Below are 20,529 nucleotides of genomic sequence, written 5' to 3' on the forward strand. Positions count from 1 at the left end.
TAGGCAGCAACTATACCTCTGCACCAGCATGCCGCCCGTAGTGGGGAAATGGGACTGGACTGTGAACTGGCACAGACTCGATGGGCCAAATAGCCATGGCATAATTAAATATTGAGAGGGGGGGGGGGGGTTGCATGGGAGATGGGGCATTGAGAAGAAGAGGGGGGGGGAGAAGGACACAGAGTTTAACTCCCCTACATTTCTGCAGCATTCTGCATCCACCCGATGAATGCAACCTTTATGACACCTCCAAAAGGAGCTAATCCATGTGACTCAGTGACAACTAATTAAACTCTCCGTGGGATGAAGGTGCTGCCTCTAGTCGCTGATGTGAATGGACGGGGTGAAGGCTGATGTACGAGTCTGGATTGTGACAGGGAGTCAGGAATGACTCGCTCTAATCTGACAGGCTGCTGTCTGAGGTACTAAAAGCTCTATGCAAGGGACTGGACCAGATCCTGCTGCTCACCACAAGCTGACGTGGACCCCTCTCCCCCCTCAGCTGCCACACTGTACGTGATTCTGATAGCAAGTCATCAGATGGGCTGATTCCACCCTGTCTCTTGTCTCCTGCACCACAGGATGGAGCGCTCCTAGACGTGTGAATCATCAAATGCTCACAAAGGCCCAGTGACGCAGCTGGCAGAGCTTGCTAACCTCACAGCACCAGAGATCCGGCTACGGTTCTGACCTCGGGTGCTGTCTGCGTGGTGTTTGCACGTTCCCCCTGTGACCGCGTGGTTTACCACCGGGCCCCCCGGTTTCCTCCCGCATTCCAAAGACGTACAGGTTTGTAGGTTAATTGGATTATGTGAATTGCCCAAACGCGTGGGGGGTGAATGAGAAATTGGAACGTCGCCGAACTAGTGTTAACAAGTGGCCAGCATCGATTCGTTGGGCAGAAGGGTCTATTTCCATTCTGTATCTCTAACCCTAAATCTAAATGACAGATCGCCACTGATTTCCCGGCTATTGGTGGTCCGGCATCTCCTTTAATGCGGACAATGTTACGCACTTGAAATCCCCCCTGGAAGTCCCGCCGAAAATGTGGTGCCAAGGCTGGGTGAGGTGACCGATCTCGACCTCTTTGGGACTTCCGGCCAACCGGTGGGTCGAATTTGCACCCCTGCGTCCGGGGCTCTGGAACTCAGCTCCTCAGCGGATCGTTCCAGTACCGATGGAGGCTGTGACCTCTGTTGGTCTGGCACAACGGATAATCCCACGAGGCTATGGAATCAAGGATGCCGAAAAATCGGCGGTGGTCCTGCACAGCTACAGCACCAGCTGATCAGCCTGGGGGAAACAAAGGTAGAAGGCTGACAAATGGGAGAAGCTCTGGTCCCTTGGTGTGGAGCCTGATTGGGTCATCTGAGTGCTTGACAGCAATACAATACAATACAATAATACTTTATTAGCCAAGTATGTTTTGCAACATACGAGGAGTTTCATTTGCCAAGTCAGTCAAACAATTAAAAAACAACGGAACACACAAAATACATTTTAACAAAAACATCCACCACAGTGACTCCTCCACATTCCTCACTGTGATGGAAGGCGAAAAAAAGTTCAATCTCTTCCCTTCGTTGTTCTCCCACGGCCGGGGGCATCGAGCCTTCCGTTGACGGGGCGATCTTACTCCCGTAGCCGGCGGCGTTCGGGCCCTCCGCGTCGGGACGATCAGCTCCTGCATCGGGGGGGAAATCTCAGCTCCCCACCCCGAGCGATCGTACCCCGGGTCGGGGCTTGTCGAACCTTCTGCGTCGTTGGAGCTCCCGACATCTACGGTCTGTGCCCGAGACTGCGAGCTTCTCGATGGTAGTCCAATAAAATTGTTCGTTGCCATGCACACTTGTCATCAGCCCGCCAGGGAACTTGAGTGTTCCCACCCCCCCATGTTTAAAAAGCGATTTACTATGGCTGCCAATGCCATGAGCGCCTGTCCCCACAGCCGGGGCGGGGGGTGAATCACCCGGTGGGGGTTGGAGTTCGATGGCGGTGCATCGCGGTCAGTGACTCTGGGTGGGTGGAGGGACCAGGCTGTCCCACACCTCTGCTCCACCCGGCGCTGTGGCCGTGGGAGAGTGGGGGCTGTCCCGAGGGATGCGCTCCTTCGGCCGCTTACAACTTGGTGCTCGGGTTCAGAGTGCCCAGTCACCTATGGCTTGTGTGGGGAAAATGACCCCCACCCTCCCGGCTCCATCGGCCAGTGATGTGATGGACGCGTGGGTCTGGACCAATCGCTGACAAGTCCCGCCCCCCGGTGACGTCATGTCTGTTATTTGACTTTTTGGCAAAGCGGCCTTTCGGTGAGTTGGCGTTTTGGCAGAGCGGCCTTTCGGTGAGTTGGCTTGTAGGCGACGCAGCCTTTCGGTGAGTTGGCTTGTAGTAGACGCAGCCTTTCTGTGGGTTGGCTTGTAGTAGACGCAGCCTTTCGGTGAGTTGGCGTTTCACCAGAGCGGCCTTTCGGTGAGTTGGCTTGTAGGCGACGCAGCCTTTCGGTTATTTGGCGTTTCGGCTTCGTTTCTGTTCGGTTATTTGGCTTCCACTTCTTTGCTTCGGCTTCTCGTCCTTCGATGCCACATCCGCACACGGTCCAAAAGATATGAGGAAACTTTAGTTGGCCTCTGTTAATTGTGCCCAGTGTGGGAAGTAATACGTAAATGAAATAAACGGTTGGGCCGAAGGGCCTGTTTCCATGCTGTACCTCTAAACTACTTTAAACTATGGAGCTGGCTTGTTCTGAGATGGAGCTGAAAAGGATTTGATGGGCCAAACGGCCTAACCGTTCTGTGAGTGTGTGGTGTTTATTGTGCTGGTGTTGCAAACATGCAGTGTATCACTGCCCCTGTATTGAGGTGTCGGGGATCAGCAGCAGGCTCGCTGGGTGCTGCATTCCAACGTGTTGCCGTGAAAAGCTAGTGACAGGCAAGATATGTTCTTCACCGCTTCCTGCTGTTGTTTTGATGCCTCGGAGTCTGCTGGCAATCGACCTGTGAGCTTTATCCCAGCAGTGTCCATGGTGGAAGTGGCCTTGAATATAAATCTTCCCGCTTCAAAGACGGTGTCAGAATACACTATTTTCCAGCAAGCATAGTTGTCGTGCCTGGGGGTCAGGTTTAAATTACTGGGATGCCTTCTTCCTGGGGTGAACAGCGCTTCTCCCAGTGGGAATGTCCAGGCAACGTTAATAAAACACATTATTTGGTTATTATCTAATGGTTCTTGTGCACATCAGATGCCGTATTCGCTTGCATTACAATAAAATTTGGAATGGGGGGGGGGGGGGGCACTCTAGTTTTAGATTCCTCTGCCCAGGCGATAAGCCTGCGTTTGTTTGTTTGTTCGTTCATTCGTTCCAGTTAAGGCTCTGTGCACACGGCAGCCAGCCAACAGTCGCTTGTCTTTTTCTATGTATTTTACTTTTAATTTAATTTCAAGTTTTCGTTTACCTTGTTACGTGTTGTGACTGTTGGCAGACCAATGTCCCTCCGGGGATGAATAAAGTTCTATCGTATCGTATGTTTAAGAAGGAACTGCAGATGCTGGAAAATCGAAGGTACACAAAATTGCTGGAGAAACTCAGCGGGTGCAGCAGCATCTATGGAGCGAAGGAAATGGGCAACATTTCAGGTCAAGACCCTTCTTCAGAAACGTCGCCTATTTCCTTCGCTCCATAGATGCTGCCTCACCCGCTGAGTTTCTCCAGCATTTTTGTCTACCTATCGTATCGTATCGTATTTTTTCTAAAAAAGTCCTGCTTTGTATCACTGTTTGTCATTCTACTGAGTTTCACGGTTCCTATCCCTTCGTTATCACTTCTTCCACAGCCAACAATGGACCATTGTGGGCTCCACCTTTCGTTGATCATCGGTGCTGGCTCTGATTTGTGCTTTTCATGCCTCTCAGGGACTTGTTCTTTGTCCCTTCTCACACCTCTAGCACCCTTCTCTCCTGACTCTCAGTCTGAAGAAGGGTCATGACTCGAAAGGTCATCTACTCCTTTTCACCAGAGATGCTGCCTGACCCGATGAGTTACACCAGCATTTTGTACCTATCTCCATGACAAGTCAGATGGGCTTGTTTCCCTGCTGCTTAACCCTGAGACTCTGATTTGATGCATATTTGGGATGTATTCCCTATGCCCATCACTATCCATTTACTGTTCTTCAACTGATTCTTACTCCTTATGACTCACTATGATGGGTGGATGGCTTAAACTTTAGTAGCATGGAGAATTGAAGTATTTACTGCAAACCCACACATTGAATTGAAGTCACTATCAAGAGTCCAAGATGACGGGGCTATTTGGAGATGTCTTTCCACTTGAAGTGTTTTTAACAGGATCTGGATCATTGATGTTGATAATGGGAAACGGTGGCATGACGGCTTGTGCATGAAATCACTCTCGCAGGAAGACCAAAGATGGGAAAAAGTCTATTTTATGTTTGAGTGGTATGGAAATGGGATTAAAAACATCAAAGGGGTCACTGATTCATTGCTCGACTTGATGACGAGACTTGCTATGCGGCTAAGACTGCAGTGTTCAAGGGGATTTTATGTAATGCCAGCTGCTCGTGGCAGTGAGGGACCCGAGAGTCTGCGTTACAGGGGAATAACTCTGAGGTCTTTTATTTTCAAAGGAATCAGATTGAGATCTTGAAGGTGTAATGGAGTTTCAAAGCTGCAGAGGGTCTGTGTGAAACCTCACAGCTTAGAGGTAACCAAAACTGTGACTCAGTGGGAATAATGAACAGGGAATTGAAAAGAGCATAGCAGATCAACTCTGCGGTGTTGTTCTTCAGACTGACCTCCTCAAGCCTTCCACTGTGTGTGGAGGGGTCCCAATCCTAAACATCGCCTATCCATGCTCCCCAGAGATGCTGCCTGACCCACTGAATTACCTCAACACTTTATGTCATTTTTTTGTAAACCAGTATTTGCGGTTCTTTGTGTCCACTGCGTATTATTTCTTACATTGCTCCAGACTGTATGGCAAAGTTGGAAGTTTGTCGCATGTGCTGTTCATTGGCACCTTCAGGTACACAGCGGCCAAGATGCCTGTCCTTGACGGAGTTCACTGTGTCGTGAAGTTGCTTGGTAAACCATCGATCTCACCTCCAAAGTGCTGCACCATGCTCTTCGCAGCTCGTGTTTGGTGAACTCTCGGTGAGAAGTCATTGTCTCATTTTTTTTTAAGGCAGTGTGAAGACACCATTGTGGCTTTAGAGATACAGCATGGAAACAGGCCCTTTGGCCCACCGAGTCCGTGCCGACCAGCGATCACCCCCTACACTAGCACTATTCTACACACTAGGGACAATTTCCTCCCACGCTCCAAAGATGTACAAGTTAATTGGCTTCTGTAAAACTATAAATTGTAAATTGTAAAACTAGATGCAGGAAGATTGTTCCCGATGTTGTTGGGGAAGTCCAGAGCAAGGGGTCACAGTTTAAGGATAAGGGGGAAATCTTTTAGGACCGAGATGAGAAAAAAAAATTTCACACAGAGAGTGGTGAATCTGTGGAATTGTCTGCCACAGAAGGTAGTTGAGGCCAGTTCATTGGCTATATTTAAGAGAGAGTTAGATGTGGCCCTTATGGCTAAAGGGATCAGGGGGTATGGAGAGAAGGCAGGTACAGGATACTGAGTTGGATGATCAGCCATGATCATATTGAATGGCGGTGCAGGCTCGAAGGGCCGAATGGCCTACTCCTACACCTATTTTCTATGTTTCTATATTTATGGCGCTAGTGTATGGGGTGATCGCTGGTCGGCACGGACTCGGTGGGCCGAAGAGCCTGTTTCCATGCTGTATCTCTAAAATAAAGTCTAACATAACTTTTGATTAAAAATACATGAAAACATAATAATCTAAATTCACATTGAGGGTGGTTTTGCCTCAACTGCAACATTACACCAAGGTTTAGTCTAAGTATTCCCGTTATCCTACCCATATAAAGAGCCCATGATTTCCTCATGGCATCCTGGCCAATATGTAGCTCCATGGCTGACATCTCCAAAACACTACCGTTAGTGGGGGTCTTACTTTGAACTAGTTCTCTTTGTCTTCTCGGCACGACTGTTTTCAGTGGGCGTAAATATCTTGGGGATATAAATGCAAGCCTTTCCTTCGACATGGTCTCTACCATTCAGTTAGTCTGGTTGGACGGTGGGGAGTGAAAGTAAGATGAGCACTAATCCCACCAACTGTTTTTCACACCTGTTAGCGGGGCACCACTTTAAAAGCCGTCTGAGTTCCACAGCAGGCGAGAGGAGGACCTTCTACTGAAATAACAGCGGCACTCAGTGAGCTGTCTGCTTCCTCCAACCCACACAGGATGTTCTTCACATGATTGCAACCGCAAGCAGCTGCCAGAGCTGCTCTTTATAGAACATATCCCCTATCAGCTACTGACAGGGGAGCCCAAGGATCGCAGGAGGCAGGCGTGATGAAGATTAGCTTTTGATGACAATGGCTGCCAGCGTATGTAGGACTGACTTTGGTTTATTTAGCTTCAAATGACTCTTTTTCTACGATCATCCGCACCTCATCTTATGTTGGATGAGGGGCTCGGTGCTCAATTGCCTTAATTCTTCTGAGGCACAAACGCAGCCATTAGTAGTTTGAAGCTCGGTTAGAATGCAATTAGTGCCCTTGCGAAAAATAAAACTCTGCAAAACCACAGTAAGTTGCTCTTGGTGGTGGAGGCTTGACAGGGTGTAACCTAATCATGAACCAGGGCTAAGCATTGTTGTCCAAAGGGGCCGCGCTCTCCGATCTTATTTTCAACCAATGTATTATTAGTGAGGAGAGGTTTGAGCTGTCTGACCTGGGGTGACTGTCTGTCTCCACTGAGGGCCAGCAGACAGTGAGGTCGTGAGCCCAGGTTTTCCGGTTGGATTTTCCAAGGCTTGGGACCGTCCGGCAGCTCCTACTCGTGGCCCTGCCTACTGTTACCATAACCTGGGCAGCTCCTAAATGGGTTCCATTGTTTTGTGTAAACGGAGCGGCAGGTATTTGGATTTCCCTTCTTTCTCTCTGGTACACAGTGAGTTAACAAGGCTAGCTTTGTGTCTTGTCACAATGGTGTCCCATTGGCGTGGTTCTGTCCCAGAGGGGAGGGTCAGTGGGGTTCCTGTCATGGTTGGGTGGACTATTGAGGTATCTGTCCAGGTGGAGTGGACCATTGGGGTTCTCTCTTGTCCAGTGATTTTGGTTTGGTATTCTACGTGTCCTTGGAAAGACAGTATCTCCAACAACATCAGAGTGGTCGCTCAGTACTACATTAGATGGGCAGCCTGGGTTGTGTGTCCACGTTCCTGGAGCTACTCCTGAACTTGTTACCAACTCAACCACTGGCAATGTATGTAAGAAGTAGCAATGCGAACGCAAAGAACTGCAGATGCTGGAATCTTGATCAAAAACATAGTGCGGGAGAACTCTGCGGGTCAGGCAGCATCCGTGGAGGGAATGGACAGGGCAACCTTTCACGTCGGGATTCTTCTGACTGTAAGAAGTTAACCTTTTTTTCAGGAAGTTACGGATAGATGGGAAAATAACCACATTTTTTGAAGAAGTGATGAATAATTTGAACTATCCTTCAGCTTTCCCAAATCAGGTCAAAACTAGACACAAAATCTGGAGAAAAGGGATGGGAAGGGTCTTGGCCCGAAACATCGACTATCGTTTTTCTACAGAGATGCTGCCTGACCCGCTGAGCTACTCCAGCACTTTGTGTTTTGATCAAGATTCCAGCATCTTTGGTATAAACCAGCATCTGCAGTTCTTTGTTTCTACGTCAAAACTGCGTGGATGGACCTGTGTGTGTGTGTGTGTGTGTGTGTCACAGAGGAGCTGCTGGTCACATTTGAAGTTTGTTCTTGTGTCCATTCGAACAAGTTCAGCTGCTGGCTCTGCACATCAGCAAATGGAAGCTGCAGTCAAAAGGTCGATACTTAATGATTACCAACAGTAAACTTTGCGACTCCACTAATTCTGCGGCTGACTTATTAACCCTCAGAGATCCATCGAACAACTCCAGCGCTGACCGAAATGCACCCTACGTCAGTGAGTTAGCACCAGGGCATCTGTCTAAGCTCTTAAAAGCCTTATAAAACTGTTTTTCTGCAACTAAGTGGCTGGGGACATTTTCCTCGTTGCTGAGATCCCTGGAGAATACTTGAAACGTGATATTGTTCTCAGAACATGATTAATTTAAAGAATAATGCATAATCCCTTACTCCATTGCTGTGTGTGGCTGTATAATATTTCTGCTTCTGTGTATAATGCACCTACACATCACTCTGTGTGACACTATTCAATCCATTGTTGTTACACAACTTCCAAGGAGCCGTAGAGTACAATCTGACATTGTGTGTATCTCACTTCAATCTTGTATGATATATTCAATACTGTGCGGTGAGTGGAGACTGGTGTAATTCTAGAGGTTATAATTCTATAATGAGAGGCAGCAGTACAATGTCACATGCGTGTACCTGCAAGGGACTAAAGTTCCAGTTGATTGGCACAATGTGAATCTGTTGGTTTTATTAATGGTGAAGATGGTGGAATCTGCAACAGAGCTTTGGCATTTGAGATTAACGTGTTCCTCCCAAGTTTTAAGTCCTGCCTCAAAGGCAGTTGGGTATTAAAGATTATCATTCCTTAATCATGCACATGATTTGGTCTACGCCATGATGAAGTTAGATTTGCTTCATCCTGATATTAAGGACAGTCGAACCTCTGTCACGGTAGAACAAGATAAACTGCGGAGAGCAGTGCCTGACAGCGCAGCGGGTATACTTGTTGCCTCACAGCTCCAATGACCCTGATTCAAACCTGACCTCTGCCGCTGTTTGTGTGGAGTTTGTACCTTCTCTATGGGATCGCTGAGGCTTCCCCCGAGTGCTCCGGTTTCCTCCCGCACCCCAAACACGTGCGGGTGGGTAGGTTTAATTGACTGCAGTAAATTACCCCCTAGTTTGTCGGTGAGTGCTAGAATCCATAGGTGAATGGTAGAATCGCCAGAGACCAGGGTTCCATCCTGACAGGTAAAGTTGGTGGGATCACTCTGTGAACAGGCAGGGAGTCGATGGGCCAAAAGACCTGCCACTGGTTAAGCGTTGCTTTGTTGTTTGTGTTGTTGCAGTTTGATCTCCAGGATGTTGCAGAGGGAGCCGAGGAAGCGAGCATCTCTGGAGGAGATCGAGGACCACCCGTGGCTTCAAGGCGTGGACCCCTCGCCTGCTAAGAAACTGCCCCTCACCTCCTACAAGAGCCTATCTGAGGAAGAGCACAAGATCATTATCCAGGCCATGGAGTGCGGCAACATTGCACCCCGGGAGCTGATCCAGGAGTGAGTGCTTTTCCAATCCTCCCCTTCCTTGCTGGCACCTTGGGTTCAGGTTCATTATTGTCACGTACACTGAGGTACAGCTTTGTTTTGCACACTATCCAAACAGATCACACTGTAACTCAGAGAGGACATGCAGCATCTCTGAAGAGAAGGAATGGGTGATGTTTCAGTCTCTTAAAAACGGTCTTGACCCCAAATACCACCCATTCCTTCTCCCCAGAGATGCTGCCTGTCCCGCCCGCTGAGTTACTCCAGCATTTTGTGTCTATCTTCGGTGTAAACCAGTATCTGCAGTTCCTTCCTACAGATCGCACTGTGTAAACTGCGCAAAGGCAAGATTCTAAGGATGGTTGAAAGCGACTAAAAATAGGTGTATTGCCTTAAAACAATTACACTAAAAAATGATAATATTATTATTTGGACCTTACAGCACTAGAGACCCCGGTTCGATCCTGACTACCGGAACTGTCTGCATTGAATTTGTCCATTCTCAAGAGAGAGTTAGATTTAGCTCTTAGGACTAAAGGAATCAAGGAATATGGGGAAAAAGCAGGAATGGTGAGATGATTTTAGATGATCAGCCATGATCATATTGAATGGTAGTGCTGGCTCGAAGGGCCGAATGGCCTACTCCACCTATTTTTCTATGTTTTCTCCCTGTGACTATGTGGGGTTTCTTCGGGTGCTTGTTTCCTCCCACATTCCAAAGACATGCAGGTTTGTAGGTTAATTGGCTTCTGTAAAATGTCTCTAGTGTGGGATAGACCTAGTGAACGGGTCGGCACGGACCGAAGGGCCCATTTCTATATTGTATCACTAAACTAAACTAATACTATTCATAATTTCATCAGGAACAGAATTAGGCCATTCGGCCCATCAAGTCTACTCCGCCATTCGATCATGGCTGATCTATCTTTCCCTCTCATCCCTTCTACTGACTTCTCCCCATAACCTTTGACACCCTTACTAATCAATAACCTATCAATTTCCACTTTAAAAATACCCAATGACCTTGCCTCCACAGTCGTCTGTAGCAATGAATTCCATGGATTCGTCACCCTATAGTTCAAACTTCACCCTATAGTTCAATTATCAGAGCACAGGGGGAGATACAGAGGGCAGCATATAGTTCTCAGCATCGTAGTGCATTGTAGTGCATCTGTTGGGCGGGGTTGCTGTTTATAAATGAGGGGAAGTAGTTTTGTGCGTGCCCTATCTGAAATGGATAGGCGTTTCCTGTTTGAGCAGTTTCCTGAGCGCAATGCTTATGTTCTTTGACCTTTAACAGTGCAGATCTATGAAAAACTTCCCCCTTGTTTAAATCCTGGCCTCTGATAGTTTGCCAGCTCTGTCATCCCTCGTGTCGCTGTGTGAGGTGGCCCGATAGTTGGACCCGGTAGAGAAGACCATAATATAAAGGAGCAGGATCAAGCCCATTGAGTCTGTTCCACCACTTGGTCATGGCTAATCTATCTTTCCCTCTCAACCCTTCTCTTGCCTCCCCTGACACCCGTACTAATCAAGAACATATTAATCTCCACTTATAATGGCCATCTGTGGCAATGAAATCCACAGATTCACCACCCTCTGGCTAAAGAAATTCCTCCTCATCTCCAATCTAAAGGCGCATCCTTTTATTCGGATGCTGTGCCCTCTTGGTCCTAGACTCTCCCACCACTGGAAACATCCTCTCCACATCCACTCTATCCAGGTCTTTCATTATTCTATGAGTTTCAATGAGATTTCTCCCCCTCCTCCTTCTAAACTACAGCGAATACAGGCCCAGAGTCATCACACTCCTCATACGTTAATCCAGTCATCCCTGGGATCATTCTCGTCAGCCAGCTTCGGCAGAACTGGAGCACCACTGGCTCAGAGTTTCGTTAGAGTTCAGTTTATTATCATGTGTACCGAGGTAAAGTGAAAAGCTTTTGTTGTGGAGCGATTGTAAAGCATGTTTGCAGATCCACTTCTGTGACTAGTGCACAAAGAGTTGCCTGGGTTGGGAGCCATCTTGGATCAGGTGTATGTACCTAACTGGGGCCCACGGAAGTGCTCCCATTGGGGGTAGGCCAGCCTGCATGGGATGGAGGGGAGGAAAGAGCAAGGCTGGGGTTCAAGTGAGGTGTAGACTCTCTGCCTTCCCTTCCGTTCCAATTTCAACTGCAGTCGAATATTTTTACTGTGACAACGAGCAGACCTATTTGTTCTCTAATGCAGCATGTAATGCACCATGGCAAGGTTAGGAGCAAGGCTCCAGGGCAGTCAGACTGAGAGCTTTATAATTAGGTCATCATGTCATTATTGCTAATATATCCCTAAGTATGACACTGAAGTAAAATTGCTCATTGTAGGATTAATGAAGCCTTAAGCTGATTGGCATTGCGATAACTGCTCAAAGTGTTTTTCTTGCCCAAGCAATGTCTGGGTATTAATTCACTTCTCGATGATATGTTGATACTCAATCTCCAAAATAAAAAGTCATGAAATGAACTGGACGGGGCTTTTTGGATTGAGCTGACCATTTTAATACGATAAATGCTTTTAGACTTTAGACATTAGAGATACAGAGTGGAAACAGGCCCTTCGACCCACCAACTCAATGCTGACCAGCGATCACCCCGTATACTAACACTATCCTACATACTGGGGACAATTTACAATTTACCAAAGCCAATTAACCTACAAACCTGCACGTCTTTGGAGTGTGGGAGGAAACTGGAGCACCCGGGGAAAACCCACACGGTCACGGGGAGAGCATACAAACTCCATACAGACTGCACCTGTAGGCAGGATGGAACTCGGGTCTCTGGCGCTGTGAGGCATCGACCTTACCCCTGCGCCACATAGCCTCCGTACGTTTTGTTTCTAGAATGGAGAAAAAGCTTTAGTTTATGCGAGGAAGCAGGGTGCATCTCCCGCAGTGGAGGCGTGAAGTGGTCAGATGTGGGGTCTTCATTGACGCTGGTGGTGGAGGTGCCCCCTATCGTGTTGTGCGTGAATCAGGAAGAACATTGCATGGCCCCATTTGGAAAGTGTGCCCTGCTGCCCACACGGGGGATGTTCAGGCTGATGAATGTACATCTGCGGCAATTGAAAGACGTTGCCATGAGAAACAATGGATGTGGGATCAACTCTAAGACCATAGTAGCTGCTGTGAACGGTAATGCATTTTACATCTCTGAAGCCTTAACCAAGCACTCCTGATAACTTCTCAGTGAGATACCAACCCATGTTTAGGAGGGAAAGAGAAAGCGTGGATTTATTTCTGTTGTATATAATTTATTAGCCTCCTTACCCTGAAATAATGACCTTGTCACTTAATCTTCACCAGATATTGCACCAGAATGATATCATAGCTAATTTTAGCTCATGATGCCATCTGGTGCTCTCCAAGAGGACTGCATGGCTGGTTTGAAGTAATACCCAAAGATCAGCTACAGAAATAGATACAGAGCGCATTGTAACAAAGGAAAATGGAACAGGGTGGCCCATGTGGCCCCTTGAGCCAATCTTCTCCCTCACCTCCATTATTCCATTTGATCTCCAAATCCTTGTTGGTCAAAAAAACGATTGGTTTCCTCAATCCCTCTGAGGTATGGAATTCCAAAGGTCCGGAATTCTTTGGGTGTTAGACATACAGTGTGGAAACAGGCCCTGTACAAACTCCACTCATACTCAGGATGGAACCCGGGTCTCTGGCGCTGTAAGACAGCAAATCGACTGCTGCGCCACCGTGCCACTCCGCATCTGCCAACTCAGATCAATGACATTTCTATCAGTCTCAGTCCTAGTGATTAATGTCCTATCCCATGTTGGTATGTTGCAAAACTTAAGTAGTTAAAGGCAGAAGTCCCCAATGTCAACAATGTTTCATCAGTATAGATATCTATAGGCAGCCAGTATCATCAAAGACCATAAGACACTGGAGCAGAATTAGGCCATTTGGCCAATCGAGTCTGCTCCACCGTTCAAACATGGCTGATCTATTTTTTCTCTCTCAACCCCATTTTCCTACCTTTTCCCCGTAACCTTTGACGCCCTTACTAATCACGACCCTATCAATCTTCGCTTTATACATACCCACTGCCGTCTGTGGCAATATATTCCACAGATTCACCACCCTCTGGATATTCTACCCAGGTCTTTCACTATTCGATAGTTTTGATGAAGTGACCCCTCATCCTTTTAAACTCCAGCGAGTAGAGGCCCAGTGCTGTCAAACGCTCATCATATGTTATCCCAATCATTCCTGGGATCATTCCTGTAAGCCTCCTCTGGGACCCTCTCCAAGGGTCAAGAGAGTCAAGAGTGTTTTATTGTCATATGTCCCAGATAGAACAATGACATTTTTACTTGCTGCATCACAACAGAATATGCAAACAGTATAATATGACAAATGAGAGAGAAAAGAAAAGTTCAGTGTGTATATATACACATACTTACAACATACCCATATATATATATATACACACACACATAGTCAAAAACAAACAGAAAAGTGCAACATCAATAATAATAATAGTCTATTGTAGTTCAGAACCTATATGAGGTTGTAGTGTTTAATAGCCTGATGGCTGTAGGGAAGAAGCTGTCCGGTCTTTGGAGTGTGGGAGGAAACCGGAGATCCCAGAGAAAACCCATGCAGGTCACGGGGAGAACATACAAACTCCATACATGCAAGCGCCCGTAGTCAGGATCGAACCCAGGACCCTGGTGCACCATCGTGCTCTGAACTGTTTCTTCTGCTATGAGATATTCAAGTGGATGCCTTGCATCAACAGTGCTTCATCAGTGCCATTATGCAGCTGGGCTCTCACCTACAAGTCCTGGGCACCAGGAGAAATAGTGACAATCCAGGCTTTAAAATCTTGAAAAGAATGGATGTTTGAACATAGGACAGTACAGCACAGGAACAGGCCCTTCGGCCCATATTGCCTATGCCGACCATAATGCCAAATTAAACTAATCCCACCTGCCTGTAAATGCTGTGTAGAAAGAAGCCTTTAGCTTAGTGCAGTGTAAATATGCCTTGTTAATATTTGCTACCAGTGCAATAAGCTACACTAACACCTGGCTGAGGGAATGAGTACATGTTTAAATCTTTTCAAAGCCGAATAGATTACTGGAGAACCATAACATAGTAATTGAATCAGTTATACTGATGTTTTGAAAAGTAAAGTCAGCTTTGTGCTATTATTATCTTCTATCCTCTCCTTTTGATTGCGTCACATTGACTGGCAGAGAAGTATTCTGGGCCAGGGAGCCTACTCCTGCTCCGTAGGGCAGTGTGCACTAGTAGTAAAAGACTGAGGGTGCCGGATGGATCTGACTGGATGGATCCCCCTCTCACCGCCAGCCATAAAATCCACGAGTCCTTGTCCTGCAGTGCCTGAAGGACGTTCCGTGCTGACCACTGCCCGATGGACTTGTGGTCAAAAGTGTTGGTCTGGAAGAACCTTTCCACGAAGGGCAGATGATGTGGCAATGTCCAGCTGACTGGCACATTGTGCGTTATCTGAGCCAAGCCCATCCTTCGCAACACCGGGGACAAGTAGAACCTCAGCCGGGTAGTAACACAGTTCCCACGTACTTTGGCTCCACGCATAGCCTGATAAGATACATTTGAAGGTCTATTACTAAGGCAGCATGCAGGTTCACGAGGACCGGTGAGACATTGTATGTGTTGGATCATGTCAGCTATTGACTTTAATCGCCAATGATCAGAAAGGAAGGTTGGAACTGGGCAATATCGGCCGTTTAATCAGGAATTAATTTCAGGAAGAGGACTAACATCTGTAGGCAGAGAGATAAGAGTTTTTAAGGAACGAGAGGCTAAAATTGCAGGGAATGGAGATTATTTGTGAGTGATTGAGCTACTTGTGTGGGAAGATAAAATTGCAGTTGAATTTATCTGCACAAACCAGCTTCCCCTAATGTATTTTTAAGAATGTTATTCTTGCGCATGATGAATCTTTGCATATTGTACATCCTTTGTTGTGAGAAGCATTTAAACGTGAGTGTGAGATTTGAGCTTCTGGACCTGCGGACCAGGTGATTGAGTTATACAGCATGGAAACAGGCCCTTCCACCCAGCTAGTCCATGCTGACCAAGGTGCCCCATCCACTCTATTCCCACCTGCCACAGTTGGCACATGTCCCTCTAAACCTTTACTATCCATGTATCTATCCAAATGTCTTTTTAAATGTTGTTATAGTTTCTGCCTCAACTACTTCATCAGGCAGCTCATTCCATATACCCACCACCCTGTGTGAAAAAGTTGCTCCTCAGATTCCTATTATGTCTTTCCCCTCTCTCCTTGAATCTATGTCCTGTGGTTCTAGATTCCCCTACTCTGGGAAAAAGACTGTGCATTTACCCTATATATGCTCCTCCTGATCGTATACACCTCTATACATCCCCCGGCTCATCAAGGAATAGAGTCCGAGCCTGCCTAACCTCTCCATATAGCTCAGGTCCTCAAGTCCTGGCACATCCACGCAGGTCACGGGGAAAATGTACAAACTCTGTACACACAGCACCTGTAGTCAGAATCGAACCCGGGTCCCCAGCGTTGTAAGGCAGCTACCCTACTGTTGCGCCACTGAGATGACATTGAATGGCAAGGAGGTTTTCAAGGCCAGGGAGCCTACTTCTGCTCCCAAGGCCAGTGTGCACTAGCAGTAAGATTCTGACAGTGTAGGATGGATCTGACTGAGGGCCCCTCTCACAGCCAGCCAAGCGATGTCTTGGTGCTTGTTGGTCAGTTGTGGCGATGAGGCGATTCGCCAGACAAGCTGGGCAGTCTCTTCATCCTCTTAAATCTTCTCTGCACCCTTTCCAGCTATAACAGGATGATCAAAACTGAACACACTACTCCAACTGTGGCCTCACCAGGGCCTTGTATAACTGCAACATAACACTGCAGGAAGGAGATTAGTGAACCAGTAAGGGTTTTGTGATATGACCGGCATTTCCATCAACACATGTCCATTGGACTGGAATTTCTTTTGGAGATATAGCCATTAGGGAAACAGGCCCTTTATCCTCTGAGTCCACACCAACCATCCATCACCCGTTCATACTAATTCAATGTTATTCCACTTTCTCATCCACTCCCCCCTACACATTAGGGGACAATTTTACAGAGGGCCAATTAACCTGCAAAGCCACACGTCTTTGGGATGTGGGAGGAAACCGGAGCACCCGGAGGAAATCCAGTCACAGGGAGAAGGTGCAAATTTCACCCACACACACAGCACCCAAAGTCGGGTTCGAACCGGGGTCTCTGATGCTGTGAGGCAGTAACTCTACCAACTTGTGGCGTGCCATTGGGATTTGGACGACAGGCAGCTCGCGTTTACATGGGGGATATGTTCTTGAAAAGCAGCTTGCAATTCAAAAGCACTGTAAATTAAACATATACACAACTATGCTGCCAGGTGTAAATTTGTGAGCGGTATTCCAACAATATATGCGTGTAAATCGGGCTTTGGTATTAAATGAAATACGCACTTTATTCTAAAAATGCATAATGAAACATGTGTAAAATGTGAGGGGCCCATATTAGCCTTTCAACATATTCAATAAACAAATCAGTTGACCTATTGTTTCCAAAGAAGAAACAAAGTATTTTTCAATGGGAGCAAGGTTGGGATTGTGTTCCCGTTCTCTTTGGCCACTTTGCTATGCAGTCAGGTGATTTGTTTTTCACTCTGTTCCAGGGCTCTAGAAGCTGACAAGTACAACCACATCACGGCCAGCTACTTCCTGCTGGCGGAGAGGATCCTACGAGAGAAGCAGGAGAAACAGACCCAGAGTCGGAGCCTTAACCTGGACTACAACTGGCCTTCCCACGTGCCGTGCAGGTAATGCCGATTCCATGCAGTGGAAACATTTGTGCACGGATTATTATCAGGCAACTGAACCATTATATCATTGATTAGAGAGCGGCCCTGAACTACTATCTACTTCATTGGAGACTCTCGGACATCTTTAGTAGGACTTTATCTTGCACTAAATGTTATTCCTTTTATCATGTATCGCTACAATGGAGTGGATGGCTCGATCATGTATAGCCTTTCCACTGACTGAGTAGTACGCGATAAAAGCTTTTCTGCTCCCATGTCTTATGGTGATCTCAATGGGAAAGTTTCCAGTCCCCAATGTTGTGAACCTCACTGAGCAGTGGCTGACTTACCGAATCCCACCAAAATGGAACATTCAACCAACGAGGAGAATATTCCTCACTTTGCGTTGTTCTGCTGGAAATGTTTCGGGAACCAGAGAGAAGTTTCATCGGGCTATTCATTTGACTTTAATTGATTGTCACGTGCACCGAGGTACAGTGAAAAGTTTTTGTTGTGTGCTGAACAGTTAGCGGAAAGACAAATCATTATTACAATCGAGCCATCCAGTGTACAGATACATGATAAAGGGAATAACATTTAGTCAAGTCAAGAGAGTTGATTGTCATGTGTCCCAGATAGGACAATGAAATTCTTACTTGTTGCAGCACAACAGAGTATTGTAAGCATAAATACAGAACAGATCAGTGTGTCTGTATAGCATAGACCATACATATACACATAAATAAACAGATAAAGTGCAATAGGCTGTTATAGTTCAGAGTTTTAGAGGGCAAGATAAAGTTCAGTAAAGTCCAATCAAAGATAGTCTAGTCCAGTCTCCAATGAGGTAGCTCAGGACTGCTCTCTAGTCCTTGGTAGGATGGTTCAGTTGCCTGATAACAGCTGGGAAGAAACTGTCCCCGAATCTGGAGGTGTGCGTTTCACACTTCTATATGTTTTGTTCGATGGGAAAGGGGAAATGAGGGAGTGGCCCGGGTTCTTTGATGCCCGACAACAGCTTGTTGTTCTTCGCCTTTAAAATATATAATTCTCAATTCCTGCTCTTGCTCTCTTTCAGGTCATCCCTGTCAGCGACAGATGGCAGCTTTGGAGATGCCACTGACGGCAGCACCTTGAGTGAGACGCACAATGGGTTTTCGCTGAAGCACTCGGCAGACGTGAAGGGACCGGCGAAGAAGATGGCGGACAAGACTGAGGGCTGCAGCGCGAAGGACATCGTAAAGCTGGCGAGCAGCGCGGAGGACGGGCCGTCGCCCATGAGAATCCTCCTGCGCTCTTCGCTGGAGGCGTCCGTCATGCCCAAGAACGTGTCGGCGCTCCAGCAGATCAGCGAGGAAGATGAAGAGGAAGAGGAGGAGGAGGAGGAGGTGGTTCGTGTGGAGGTGAAAGCTGCGCCGAGACTGAGTGTGAGGGAAGCTCCATGCGGAGGAGGCCTAACCCGTGAGGACGGCGGCGGCGGCGGCGGCGCCATCTTGGGCCTTCCCGCCAAGGACAAGAAGCCGGGCGCTGGCGCTGGCGGTGACGGCAAACTCCTGCGGGAGGTTTGGAGCTGCCAGCGGGCCGCCGAGGTCAGCAGCTCCTCGGTGGAAGTGAGGGCTTCGGCGGCGGGGCCGCTCTGTTGCAGTCGGTGGGCCGGCAAATCGGAGCCGCTGCCGCATTACTTCGGCAATCGGCCGATCAACCTGATGAACGAGAGCAACAACAACAGCACCACCACCACCAGCAGCAAAGGGCCGCTGCTGCAGGTCAGCGACATCAGTGTGGAGAAGCCACCCCCTTGCCCGCACACTCGCCAATGCCCCGATGGCAGAGTCACCCAACTCACTCTACCCGCCCAGCCCAACCCTGACTTACCGCTGCCGCTTAACAAATGTGAAGGCCCAAGAGCCGAAAGCCCAAAGCACTTGATTGATCAAATAGCTGAGAACAGTGGCTTATCAAACGACAGTGCCTGCTCTGACAGCAGTGCGGACCCTGTGAATAAACTCGACACTGCCCGGTCAAAGAATGTAAATATTAGGGACAGGATACTGCAGATCCCCCTCTGTGAGAAAGCGCTTTCCTTTAAGATCAAGCCAAACTCCAAAGAGAATCTCCTCTCTTTCGGACAGTTCAACTGTTGTCATGTGATTTAGGGATTTTTTTTTTTTAGGAAAAGAAGGAAAACTGATGTACTTTGGGGTGTGCGGGTGTCTGCACACACTCTGGTTGTAAATATGTATCATCTTTGTCAGAAAAGGGGGTGGCACTGTGGTAAGGGGTTGGAAAGGATGGCCTTATGGAGGTTACTCCTGGCTGTTCCCTCCCTGAGGGCAGTCTGACCCACTGCCGGGGGTCTGGGCGTGCACTGTGCGTGATTCCCCAACCATTTTGAGGTGGAGATGGCTCAATGCACACCCAGAGCGACGTTGTGGGTCTAGACTTCCCAACAAAAGCGTGGTTGGAATATCAGCTCTTTTCATTCTAACTAAAATAACGGGTATAAGCTAAATTTAAAAAAAAATTGGTGTTCCTGTCTGGGTTGTAACAAGGTGCAGAGGGGAGTCTTCGCATTTTATAATGTATTTTAGAACATCTGATTTGTGAAAACCATCCCGTCCATATTGGGACCCAAGTAGATAGTTATGTGGTGTTTGTACGCTTTAGGCACAGACCCAGGTTCCCACCTTACACTTCCAGATGTGTTCACCATTAGTTGATGAAGAGTTGTTATTTGCAAGATCTACTCCTTACATTATTGTACACTGACACCAGCTTTAGCCCTGTGACAGCGACGGCTGATGCGGGCACATATTAAGTGTACCTCTTTCATTGTCACCTTTATATTAAAAAGAACCTAGTGTGTTTGCAGAATAACTTTCATGGGTCTGTTTTGTTATCAGCACCACCAGCAATGGTTTTTATCTTTCAAGACCGCACTGCATGCCTAACTCTCATACTGACAACTCTGGAAAACTCTGGAAATCACCATAAGTTCATACGTCATAGGACCAGAATTAGGCCATTTGGCCCATCAATTATTCTACTCCTATGAAGATAACCCATGGGTCTGAAAGTCTTGGATGATAACAAGAAAACAAAGGAAGTAACTTTGAATGAATAAATTCCCCTAATCTTAAATGGGCGACCCCTCATTTTTTGACCTAGTTCCTGATTCCATGTTCTCTCACAAAAGGAGAACATTCTCCTTGTCAAAACCCCTCAGGACCTTATATAAGTTCATGTTCATACATTATAAGAGTAGAATTAGGTCATTCGGCCCATCAAGTCTACTCCGCTATTCAATCATAGCTTATCTCC

The 20,529-nt window shown here is 47.2% G+C and overlaps 1 protein-coding gene across 1 annotated transcript in view; it reads left to right on the plus strand.

Annotated features, from left to right (window-relative positions):
- The window catches only part of LOC116982756 (SNF-related serine/threonine-protein kinase-like), a 106,738-nt gene extending 86,653 nt beyond the window's left edge, over positions 1-20,085 (plus strand). Inside the window, exons 4-6 of the mRNA XM_033036169.1 lie at positions 9,151-9,357; positions 17,083-17,226; positions 18,287-20,085. Of these exons, the coding sequence (XP_032892060.1) occupies positions 9,151-9,357; positions 17,083-17,226; positions 18,287-19,364 (1,429 nt within the window). The 3' untranslated portion in view covers positions 19,365-20,085. The remainder of the gene's footprint in view (positions 1-9,150; positions 9,358-17,082; positions 17,227-18,286) is intronic.
- The last annotated feature ends 444 nt before the right edge of the window (positions 20,086-20,529 follow it).

The sequence above is a fragment of the Amblyraja radiata genome, chromosome 17 (genome assembly GCF_010909765.2).
Source record: "Amblyraja radiata isolate CabotCenter1 chromosome 17, sAmbRad1.1.pri, whole genome shotgun sequence".
NCBI classification, from domain to species: domain Eukaryota; kingdom Metazoa; phylum Chordata; class Chondrichthyes; order Rajiformes; family Rajidae; genus Amblyraja; species Amblyraja radiata.